The sequence below is a fragment of the Capricornis sumatraensis genome, chromosome 3 (genome assembly GCF_032405125.1).
Source record: "Capricornis sumatraensis isolate serow.1 chromosome 3, serow.2, whole genome shotgun sequence".
In the NCBI taxonomy this organism is placed as follows: domain Eukaryota; kingdom Metazoa; phylum Chordata; class Mammalia; order Artiodactyla; family Bovidae; genus Capricornis; species Capricornis sumatraensis.
Window position 1 is genome coordinate 71,369,577 of NC_091071.1, and position 12,343 is coordinate 71,381,919.

At 39.2% G+C, this 12,343-nt stretch overlaps 1 protein-coding gene across 1 annotated transcript in view; it reads left to right on the forward strand.

Annotated features, from left to right (window-relative positions):
- Positions 1-12,343, forward strand: part of LRP2 (LDL receptor related protein 2) — a 146,042-nt gene that overhangs the window by 63,449 nt on the left and 70,250 nt on the right. Inside the window, exons 31-35 of the mRNA XM_068968453.1 lie at positions 854-976; positions 5,513-5,679; positions 6,390-6,533; positions 9,647-9,756; positions 12,021-12,198. Of these exons, the coding sequence (XP_068824554.1) occupies positions 854-976; positions 5,513-5,679; positions 6,390-6,533; positions 9,647-9,756; positions 12,021-12,198 (722 nt within the window). The remainder of the gene's footprint in view (positions 1-853; positions 977-5,512; positions 5,680-6,389; positions 6,534-9,646; positions 9,757-12,020; positions 12,199-12,343) is intronic.

Here is a 12,343-nt window from a genome sequence, read left to right on the forward strand (position 1 = left end):
CGAACCAGAACTTTCACAACAGTAGGTAAGGTCACATAGAGAACACAACTTGGTTTCATTTAACGTAAAAAGATCTTTTGGGGGTCAGCCAAGGAGACACATCTTATGTAGCATCAAATTTCTACTTCTAAGCTCTGGGTTACTCAGGGGCTGTTTGTTCATAATCCATTTACAGACTGGATTGATCTGTGACCTTGGGTAAGTCATTCTTCTCTCTTATGCCTCTTAAGAACCTTATGTTGAAAGATGATGTTGGGGAAGGGTGAAGTAGTTAAGGGCAAAAACCGAACTAGCCAAGGTAACATATATTTGGGTATCCAAATATTGGAGACTTCTGGGATTACATTTTTTAATCGAGATATAATTGACAAATGACATTGCATTTGTTTTAGGTGTGCAACATAATGATTGGATATTTATATATATTGTGAAGTGATCAATGTGAGATTAGTGAACATCCATCACCACATATTTTTCTGTGATTAGAACTTTTAAGATCAACTCTTTAGTCTTCATGCTGTACATTACATCCACAAGACTGCTTTATGTTGTAACTGGAAGTTTCCACCTTTTGACCACCTTCACGCTTTTTGCTACCTTGCATTCCCTGCTTCTGGGAAGCACCAATCTGTTTTTTATTTTTTAATTTAGATTTCATATGAAAATGATATTATACCCTCCAGGTCTGTCTATGTTGTTGCAAATGGAGTATTTTCTTCTTTTTTTGGTGGCTGATTAATATTTGATTATATGCATGTTTATATACACACTGTATCGTCTTTGTCCATTCATTCTGTTCACTTTAATGTGGGCAGTTTTCCATTCACCTGGTTTTCTTCTCTTTGTATTACAGCCTCAAATCCATGCAGCAATACTCGATGCAGCCATCTGTGCCTGCTTTCCTCAAAGAGTCTTTACTCCTGTGCTTGTCCTTCCGGGTGGAGTCTTGCTCGTGATTCTGTGACTTGCGTGAGAGGTAGAGTATGTCCTTTAAGTACGCTCTGAAGGTGGAACTTGCCATCGAACTCTAAGGCACTTGCTGATGGAGTGTGTGCTGTTTCCTCTGATCAGCAGGTATCTGTGGGGTGTGTGCCGTATGGGGTGAGTTAATTGAGCACCATAAACAAAAATTGATTTACAATCAACCATATACAGAAACTCCATTACAAATGAGTTGTAATTGAAACAGTTTCTATATATGGAGCCAATATTATGTGTGCCTGCGGTTCAGGATTCTTTAACCTCAAACTTTTTCTCACCTGGTTATAGGCAGGCAAGCTGTGATAATGGGAAATTCCAGATTCTGCATTTAGAAATAAAAATCGTGGATATTTGTGGATAGTTATCTCATTTAAAAAAATATTTATTTTTATTTATTTGTTTGGCTGTGGCACATGGGGTTTTTTAGCTGTGGCATGTGAACTCTGCAGCATGTGACCTCACAGTTGCGTGGCATGTGGGATCTAGGTTCCTGACCTGGGATCAGACCTGGACTCCTGCATTGAGTGTGTGGAGTCTTAACCTTGGACCACAAGGAAAGTGCCTCCTTGTTTCATTTTTTATTCTCATAACCAGTAGTCAATAAAGAGTGTTACAGTATGAGTGTTCTGACTCCAGTTTCAGTACCTTTACTATTTATTATTTTAAGGTGCTCTAAAAATGAAACTTTTCTTTGTATGAAATACTTTGAGTGATTATTTGAGCAATTTATTCTTCATCTCATCCTAGATATCTTACTGGGTTGATTGAAGAGTATGTGACTATTATACTAAGTACTTTAGGGATCAAGAAAGGAAGGATAAGATATAGTCAATCCACAAAGGGAATTTCTAAGAAATTATTTTCCTTTGCTTAAAAATCTAAAGAGGCAGTATAAACAAGTTTCTTTCACTACTCAGTGAAGAGGAGTAAACATATTTTCATACTGATAAAAATGGCTGTGGACAAGTTAAAAGTAAATGTTTAATGGTGAAAAATTCCTAAATTAAGAGAAAAGTAGTCTTAATCCTAGAGAAAAATTTAGTTCTCAAAAGGAAAATATATTCCTGAATCCAGGAAATTTATGGTGTTTACAGGATATACAGATGCAAGGTTACTGAAAATTTAATTCCATCAGCATGTAATATTTTGCAGTGATACTTTTGTGATGAAAGATTTTAATTATTGGTAATGCTTACAAAGGGATTGGCATTTGCAATGTTTCTTCAGAGATTTATTCTGAACCTAATCCTTGTTGACATTGTTTAATTTAGTGTGTCCTCAGAGTCTTTCAGCAGAAGATTAAACGGGGCTATAGACATTCTTTGTATAAAACATTCTTTCACCACGGAAAGATTGTTGAACTGTGCATTGGGGATTGGTGTCATCTACATTACTATCTGATAGTGATTGATAAGTGTCAACCCTAAAAAATACCTTTTCTTATTTCACAAATAGTTCCACTAGTGGTTTCCCATGGACTGATTTTTACTGAGGTGGAACTTTTTCAACATTTCCCAACAGGCTTCTGAGCACCGGTTGGGTTACTGAGTGCTAATATATGTGAACTAAAAAAAAAAAAAATGCTTTTTTTTTCAACAAGAAGCTTAGAAGGCAACATTTATAGATGAAAATAGTTTATTTAAATATTTGATCACCTTTAAAATTTTGTCTGTCCAATGTCTAGAATATCTTTGGAAGTTCTTGCATAAGATTAAGTGAAAAAGCACAGATTGTTTAATATTGGCTATATATTCATAAAATCATGCATTAAAAAATCTGGAGGACAGGATACACAAATGTCAATAGTGCTTACTGTTGGGAAGGGAGATTATGAAGTATTTCTATTTTTTCCTAATTTTATGTTATAAAATTTTAATGGGAGAGCTTTCTCTATATAAAATAGTTTTTTTATTATTTATCAAATATGTTCTCCAAGTGCCCAAAAGCCCCCCAAACTCAAACCATCTTCCCAGCACCCCCTAATATTAAGAGCTGCACATCCAAAATAGGGTTGTATAAGGTCTGACTCTGGGAGGAACTATGCTTGGGAGTCATAAATGCCACCGCTAATGACAGCGTAAATTTTTCATTCCCGACGGTTGTCTTTTCACTTCTTTGCTCTGCTAACACTAATCTTAATTCTTAATAAGAGAATGGCATGGAAAATAAAAATGAGGACACTTTCTTTTCTCCTGATCTCCTTTCCAGCCAACCCTAGATGCTGCTGTGCCTACTCTTTCATGGCCATGGTCCATATCCTCTGTCTGGTCCCCCAGAGTCCAAGTTCCTTGAGGATAAACCCGATTCCTTCACAGATGCCCATGGCACACAGTGTCACTCAGGGAATGTTGAATGGATGACAAGCCTTTCAGTATCATTTTTTGTTTATTTTCCGTTCATGTGTTTTTCGCATGTTTTTGCCTTTATTGATATGGAGAGTTATGAAAGTAGTCCTTTTTTCTTCGCCACAGAGCACTTGTCATGCACCTTCCTATGCCACCTGCTGTCTTGGTGGTCACTTCTGCCAGTGCAGCGTTAAATGATACCCCACCTCTAATCTATGGCCCGCAAATGCTCATTGGTTGTAAACCCTCTCAGACACACGCACAGTAAACAGACGGAGGTGCTGAGACCTATCCCTAGGGAGGAGAATTGGCTGAAGGAGTAGCGCTGGAGGAAGAGCTTATTAGAGGAGGAGTCCGGGAGGCCCATGTTTGGTGGATAAGAGATGAAGATTTTTCAGCCTTAAACAGTGCTTTAGTTAACAGTTCTTCCAATTACCCTAAAAAGAGCAGAATCAGATTTTGAGTAAGTAAAAATTCCCCTGTGAAATTGAGAAATATTTCTTATTTCTCTGAACAATTGAGCATTTATAATATATAATTAATCATTAAATATGATCTCAGAATAATTTCAGGGTACATTTGAAACTCATAATTTTTAATTTCTGTATTTAAATCAAATGTATTCAGGAGTGATTAGATATTCAATAAATAGTACCCAGTGTGTACTTTTTGCAGAACAGTGATTAAGAACATAGGTTTTAGATTCCAAGTGACCTTGGTTATTTTGCAACAACAACAAAAGGCTTTAGGGAGAGAAATTAAAAGGATAAGAATTTGTTTGCTGCATATTGTATAGCATGCATTCTCAATAAATGAGGATTGCTATTTTGATTATTGCAGTTGTTCAGAAAAGAGGAAAAGCAGCTGAGCGAGGCAAGGTTTGGGAGTTAATCTCATTGCATTGTTTCCTGCAAGAGTTCCATAGCTGTGGGAGGCTCCTTGGCCTCAGTTGTTTTTGAAAACAGCATTGCTGGTTGCTGTGAAAGACTAAATGCTATATATTGTAGTACTTTTCAGGAATAGTTGCAAATTTCAAATCTGTACTAGGTTAATCAATTGAGTCAATTCATTTCTCAGTAATGGAAATGTCAGGAACAAGGAAAAGCTAATCGAATGTAAAAGAAAGTAAAAAAATTGTCAAAATAATCCTGCTGAAGATGCAAAGCTTCCCGCATGATCAAAATAATGCAAACACCATTTTTAGCCCATGAAGATTATGCAGTAATTAATCATTTTATACTTTGTCTTAATAGGTGATGTCTCAATAACACAAACTCACATTTCAAAGTTTTCCTTTTCTCACAGAGGAATGATAATAAAACCCTACTCATGAACTTTATTAGTTTTTTCATAATGGGCCTACAGTCTGGAGAAGATGATCTCTGAGAAAGGACCTCATTATCTATTAAAGAGCCTACATAAAGTGACAGTTTAAATAAGATATTGTGAAGATGTTTAAATTGCAATGTATAGATACTTTTGAGAACTTCAGAAGACACTCTACATATTTATTTATCTGTGCATCCATTTATTCATGTATGGGGTCATTCAGTTAGCAAATATTTATTAGACAACTATTCCGAGCTCTGGGGACATAAGAGTGAGTAAATTGAAGGGGGTCACTGCCCTCTAACTCCCAAAGATAGACATTAGTCAAACAATAATTGGTGCAGTTATAAATTAGATTTACTTAGTAATTAGACTCTTTCATAAACACTAGGCAACACTTTGTGGTATTATTTTCTAAAAATACTTAAAACTAATGAACTGCCATTCACCAAGAAGAGACTACAAATTTTCTTTTGCCCCAAAATGTGAAAATCCAACTCTCCCTTGCCTGAGGCATTCTGCATCTAGAAATGGAAGAACTTTTTGTCTGTGACTATCCAAACATGGATAGTTTAGCAGTGTGAATAAGGAATTAATGAAGTTTAAGGGAAATGCTGATCTACCTTGGGTGATTCCAGAAGTCTTTTATGTGAAATTGGTGATCTGGTGACCCAACCACCCACTGTGAAACCCAATGGAAAAACCTGAATTTTCTGGTGAAATATCTATCATGCATTATAATTATTGCCATGATCCTTCGGTGGCATTTTATCCTATCAAATGGTAATAATCCTTTGCCCTCTGTTAGTCTAAATATCTGGGATATAATTTTGAGTGATATTCTGTTATTTTCACAGATGATCAAGCATTCCTAATAGTTGTAAGAAACAGTATAATTTTTGGAATTTCCCTTAATCCTGACGTGAAGACCTTTGATGGTATGGTGCCCATATCAGGGGTACGCAATGGTTATGATGTTGCAGTTGATTACTCAGAGCAATTCATCTATTGGCTTGAAAATCCAGTAAGTTTCGAATAACATTCCAAGTAGGTAGCTTGTTCTTGAAGAGCCTACCTTCACGGAGGCCTTCTTACATTTTTGCTTGTGGGTGTTGGGGTGGGAATGACCCATACAGAAATTAGTTTAACACTAAGCCTTTTTAAATTCAGTGAGGGACGTCAGTGGGAAGTTGGCCTGGAGCAAAGACCCAATAATAAAGACGTTTAAGCTCTTGGGTGCATTTATTCATTCATCAAGTATTAAGTGACTACTACTTTCCCTGCAGTGAACTGGCTGCTTCCAACTGCAGAGGAAGCAGTAACCAAGTTTGCTCTTGAGCTTTAATCTAGCGGAAGATATTAGGCCAACATAAGAATGATCTTCACTTATGACCAAAGGCAATAATTCCCTAAGGGAATTTCAGGAAAACATCTGATGTGGCTGCTGTGGCCTTCACTCAGAATCTTTGTCCCTAGGAGAAAAGAGAACATTCCTCCAATTTCCTTCCCACTGGGACTCTTTCTTTACCTATTAGAGAAGAAACCTGTGAGAATGGGGAAGGGGCAAGGAGAACATGAATGATTCAGCGTTGCTGGCGTTAGTGTTTTACACAGTGAGCCCACCCAATGGCGCTGGCACTTTGCATTTCTTCCACGCATGAAGTATCTTAAAGCCACTGCAGTGAAGAAGCTGTGACCTTGAAACAGCTCACCATTCCTTGTCTTTCTCACCAGGGTGAAATTCACAGAGTGAAGACAGATGGAACCAACAGGACAGTGTTTGCTCCTCTGTCAAGTTTGGGGGCTTCTGCGAGCCTGGCCTTAGACTGGCTATCAAGAAACCTTTATTTTACTGATCACGTGTCTCGATCAATTAAGGTAGTAATTCCGTAAAACTATTGACACAAACACTGGTTTCTGATTCATGTAAAATTTCAGGGAATGCTGTCATATGGAGGAAGGAAAAAGGGAAATTAGTAATAGTTCTCTGAAGACAAGGAGAAACCTAAAAACTGAAACTTTCTACTGGGCTATTTTGTCTCCACCTGAGTATCAATGGCAGCCTGTTAATAATTTAATAAATAACAATGTATTAAAATGTACACAAAGATAAATAAAAATTATGTAACGAATTCAGTGTAAAGGGAAGCTTATAGTAAGCAAGGCCCATTTTCATCATCTTTCCCCGTCAAGTATCCAATGCTATTTCAGTTCTAAGCCAAATTTATAGATTGCCATTGTTCTGAGATGGAAATCTATGACTCTAACAGTGAAACAGAAAGTAGAAACTTGATTCTAATTCCTTTGATGCTTTCCTTAGTGAGATAAGTGTTCTTTTCACTCTAATTCCCAGAAGAAATTCTATAGGGGCACAAGTATGAAATCACATGAAGTAACTCAGAGGTAACTTGACTAGTGTTGGTTTACTCCAGTCTGGGATGAGGTTAAGACATGTGAGGGATTATTAATTCAGAGTGAGAATGAGAATTCCTAATGCAAAGAGGCAGTCTTGGGAATGTGACAGTAAGGTGACAGTCCACTGCTCTGGATGAAGCATCAGTTAGTCAGTCGGTTCTCTTTGGGACATTCAGAAAGACTGATGTTAACAATGAGGAAGCTGCACAGTAGCCTTCCTCAGTAGCCTCCAGTAGCCATCCAAACCTTACAACATTGCTGAGGGCCGACATGAGCAGTAAACGGTCACAGTGACAGGGATATTCACCATATGTACTCAGTATCCTAATCTCAAGCCAAGTAGAATCAGCAGCTCCTAACATGAAGGGAAACTTTGAGGCTCATCTGGTTGAAGGTCTTCATTTGGTAAGAATGTTAAGCCCACAGAAGTCAGCTTCACTACCCTGATTCCGGGAGGTGGGGTGGGAAGGGGTGGGTGGTCTGATTTTAACTTGTTGTAAACCACAAGTTCAGCAGTCCATCCTGCTTTAACCCCCTTGGACAGTGACAGAAGGTATTTTGCACAACTTCAACTAAAAATATCACTGGCCCAAGACAAGGCAATATATACTGCCCAAGACCTTTAGTACCAAACTCACATTCTCTAGAGGCCACTCAGTACAAAACTGTCTTCTTTCCAAATGGCAATTAATCTGCTCCTGTTTTGTAAAGAGGGTCTTCTCTTGTGGACTGATAGTCTTTCAAGAGCAGGGCACTTGTCTCCTCCATCGGGGTTAGATAGCACCGGTTGAAGAACTGAGTATGTATGTGTGTGTGTGTGCATGTGTATGTATTGGTGAGGCTACTTTAACCATGGAAACTTAAATTGTGCCCCAAATGCAGCAGGGTCCAGAGGAAAGAAAGCTTGCTTTGGAGTCCTGGCTTCGAGTTTGGCTTGTTTGCTCATTTTTCCATTCATTCAACAAACACTAGTAAATGCTTTCCGTGGAGCAGTGCCATGGTGGTGTGTATGTTCAGTCGCTCAGTCATGTCTGACTAAAGATCCCATACAGTCCCAGGACTGTAGCCTCAGGCTCCTCTGTCCATGGAATGTTCTAGTCAAGCATACAGGAGGGGGTTGCCATTTCCTTCTCCAGAGTATCTTCCTGACCCAGGGATTGAACCCTGATCTCCTGCATTGCTGGCAGAGTCTTGACTGACTGAGCTACCAGAGTCGGAGTAACTCATGTTGGATTCCAGCTTTTCCACTAGGGGTAGCTGTGTGCTCACTCACTGAAAGCAATTTTGTAACTGAAAAGTGAAACATACAGAAAGGCTGTCTGTGAGAGAGCTCCAGCTATTCCAAAAAACCAAGGAGACTTTCCTTTGAACCAAAGACATCCTTAGGAAAAGGAGAGAAATTGTAGCCGAAAGAGGCAAATTGAAAACCTTCTTTTTAATCCAAATAGGAGAAAAAGCTGTTACACAGGAGAGAGAAAAATAGAAAGAGTGAGAGAGAGAAGGATGTGTGTGTTTGTGTGTGTATGTGAAAGAGTGAGGGAGGAAGATGTATATAGATAGAAAGGCAAAGATAGAAACAAACATTAATCAGTTTGTATTGAAATACGATTTTATAGAAAAGGCTTTGTGCAAATCAAGAGGCGTTTTCTTATTTCTTACAAGTGTTTCTCACCTCAGACTGTCTCAAGTGCATACTAAAATAGCCTTGTTTCTATAGGAAACTGCTTCTGGTCCAGCAATGCATATCTCTCAGTGGTGTTTCACAGTGGTATAACACTGTAGTTACAATTCAAGCAAGATTGCTTAAAAACATAACAATAGGAAAACCACAAATCCTCTCTAGGCCTCTTCTTTATTACCTTATATGGGCATAATAATGGCATCCATCTCATAAAGTCACTGTGAGGATTAAATCCGATAGTGCTTAATATAATGCCTGCTATATAGTGGGTTCCTATAAACAGGTCGATAAAAAACATTGACTTTAGTTGTGCCAGGTGCTGTGCAAAGCACTTTACATGGATTGTCCCATATTGCTGGGACCTCTACGCAGAAGGGACCATTATCTTCCACACTTGACTAACACAGTTCAGAGAGGTGAATTTACTTGCTTCAGGTCCTGTAGTCAGTCATGTAGGATCTGGCAGGGCTGGCACTGGCACACAGGCCATTAACATGGCACAGAACTCACTCAAGTGAATTAGATGGTTTGCTCAACTGTGTTTGCAGTGATGGACCACTGGGTGCTCTGGTCCATTCATCAGGGCACAGGAAACCTGTGGGGCTCCCTTTGGACGGTTCTTATCTTCTTCTGAAGGCATTTTGTAGTTTCACCCAGGCAGTGATCTGCATAAATAGCTTTTCCTGAATTTTTAGATAAATTGCAAATAGAAATTTGAGAGGCGATATCATTTTCTTACTCCCATTTTCCATTGAGCTGATTTTTCTCATAGCTCTGAGATGCAATTAGGGATTATCTACCATGCAAACCCTCTCATTCACCCCAATCATAGTTTGAATTTGTTGTGTGTTTCAGTTTTCCTTCATCTTAGCTTTCTTATTTTCCTCTTATACAGGTTGTGACACTTGGAGGAGATGTCAGTTACGGGAAAACCCTGATTACCAATGATGGTACGAGTCTTGGAGTTGGTTTGCCAGTTGGCATAACTGTCGATCCTATTAATGGGTGAGTGTTCATTCAGAAATAGCATATGTCTTCTATACAGCAACACTTTTGTTAGTATTATGATCTGATAAAATAGAAGATTTCAAACATAGGACCTCTTCTGATTTCATATGCCAGCATTTGAAAAATATAGATCCCAGGGCTTCTCTAGTAGCTCCGTGGTAAAGAATCTGTCTGCCAGTGTGGGAGATGCGGGTTTGATCCCTGATCTGGGAGGATCCCACGTGCCGCAGAGCAGCTACACCTTTGTGCCACAACAATGGAGCCTGTGCTCTAGAGCCTGGGGGCCTCAACTACTGAAGCCTGCCTGCCCTAGAGCCTGCACTCTGCAGCAAGAGAAGCCACGGCAATGAGAAAGAAGCCTGTGTACCACAACTACAGACTAGCCCCTGCTCGCCCCAACTAGAGTAAAGCGCGCATGCAGCAAAGCCCCAGCACGGCCAGGAAAAAGAGAAAGAAATTATATAAACAAGAAGGAGAAGGAAATGGCAACCCACCCCAGTATTCTTGCCTGGAGGATCTCATGGACAGAGGAACCTGGCTGGCTACAGTTCATGGGGTCGCAAGAGTCAGATACGACTTGGTGACTAAACCACCACCACCATATAAAAAAGAAAATATAGATCTTGGTACAAAAGAAATAACTGTTAAGTTATATGTGATATGTATCTTTCAAATTAATAACCCTGTATTTCAAACAGGCAAGAATTTCAGGCATTTTAAAATAGAGTGAACAATTATATATTTTGACTTTGAATGAATGTGGAAAGCTTGAAATAGACCTTGAAGGGTGAGAAGACCACCAGCAGATGGAGGATGGCTTGCAGCTGAGAAGTGGTACTTGAGGCCAAAGAGCAGTGGAGGCCCAGAAGCATGGTGGTACTTAGCATGGTTGTGTAGAGGGCGGGAACCAGAGACTTTGAGTAAGGGACAGTTGACTAGATGGGAGAGATACAGCAGCTAAAGCCACTTGGAGATGAATCAGGGAGGGGCTAATTAATGTCATGCTAAGGAGTTGTACTGTATTTTTTTTTTTTTTAGAAATAAGGAGCCAGCAGGAAATTTGGAGGAAAGGAATGATAGAATCTAATCTGTATTTTAGAAAGATTAATCAGGATTGGAGTGGCAAGAGTCAGGGGAAAAAGAAAATGTTTAGCTAGTGATGAGAGTTCTTAGCTAAGGTTATGTAGCTTAAATTTTTAGTGAACTCAGAATTCATAAGACTGGACTTTGTCCAGAAAACTTTTTGGCAACCTGGAGTGGGAGAGGAGAAAGAGAATAATGACAGGTACTTATGGTGAGCAGTTAGCAAGTAAAGGAGATCATGAGAATAAATAAGAGTACTGTTAAAACAGTTAAAATGGTATGAGGTCCAGGTATAGAGGGATTGAAGGTTTGAGAGCTCAGATGAATTTTAAGGGCAGAGGATAGGTTCAATGGAAGAATTAAAATAGGAGAAAGGAAGAGATGGAAGAGTTTGGTTGAATTTCAGAGTTTGAAAACTTAGAGGTAAAGAAGTTTAGAATTGAAGAGTAGGTTCATGGGAAGGGTATATTGGATTGATGGTGAAAGAAAGATGCCAATAAAGATGATTGGAATTAGGGGTTTGAGGAATCGTAGAAGAGTTTGAGAGGGCTGTCTGGTGAAGCAGGAGGTGAGTTCGAAAGGAATGAACACTTCTAGAAAACTCATGTCTAGAAGTTATGTCCTCAATGGAAATGGAAAGCAACCTTCACATAGTTTAATGAAATTGGTAATTCTGTGTGCTGATTGGGATTCATGTGTATACAATGCATTTTCCATCATGAAAATTGGAAAATTAAGTAGCTTATCTTGTGGTAATAGATTTGGAAAAGAAATAAAGAAGGCTGAGAGGTGATCAGGGAGGTACCTGAATGTTTTTGCATTAGCTCTTTCTTTTCTGGTGTGCTTAGCAGTATGTGAGTCTGGAACTGATGGTTGATACAGGCTTTTTAGTCCATGAACTTCCTGTGTGACCAAGCTAAAGGATTGTCCATCAGTGGAAAATGGTGTCCTGTGTCAGATTTCATTTTAAGTGGCTTCTCTCCCAATAATAACTGGGAAGTATACAGACATTAGAGAACACTAGTTATGAACTCCTCCATGCTGTATGTAACAGGATATTGATATTTCAGACTTCCTCCATTGAATGGTGTGCCTCCTGAGGACAAGAAAGATTTGTTTTTCATTTAAATATATAGTGAAAATGTTTCACTAAATACCTTTATTTTTCATGGTTGTAGGAAACTGTACTGGTCAGACCGAGGAACCAACAATGGCCTTCCCCCTAAGATTGCCAGTGCCAACATGGATGGCAAATCTCCAAGAACTCTCTTTACTGGGAGCCTTGAAAATGTGGCATTCATCACCCTTGATATTGAGGAGCAGAAACTCTACTGGGCAGTCAGCAGCACGGGAGTGGTATGTGCCCCATTCTAGTCTGTTGGTCTTCGTTGCGGAACTTGGGCAGTTGACATCCATTGTTCTGAGTTGTCTGGCAGTGGTTCTCAAACAATCTCGGCCACTTTTGGGGGCTTCCCAGGTGGCACTAGTTGTAAAGAACCCA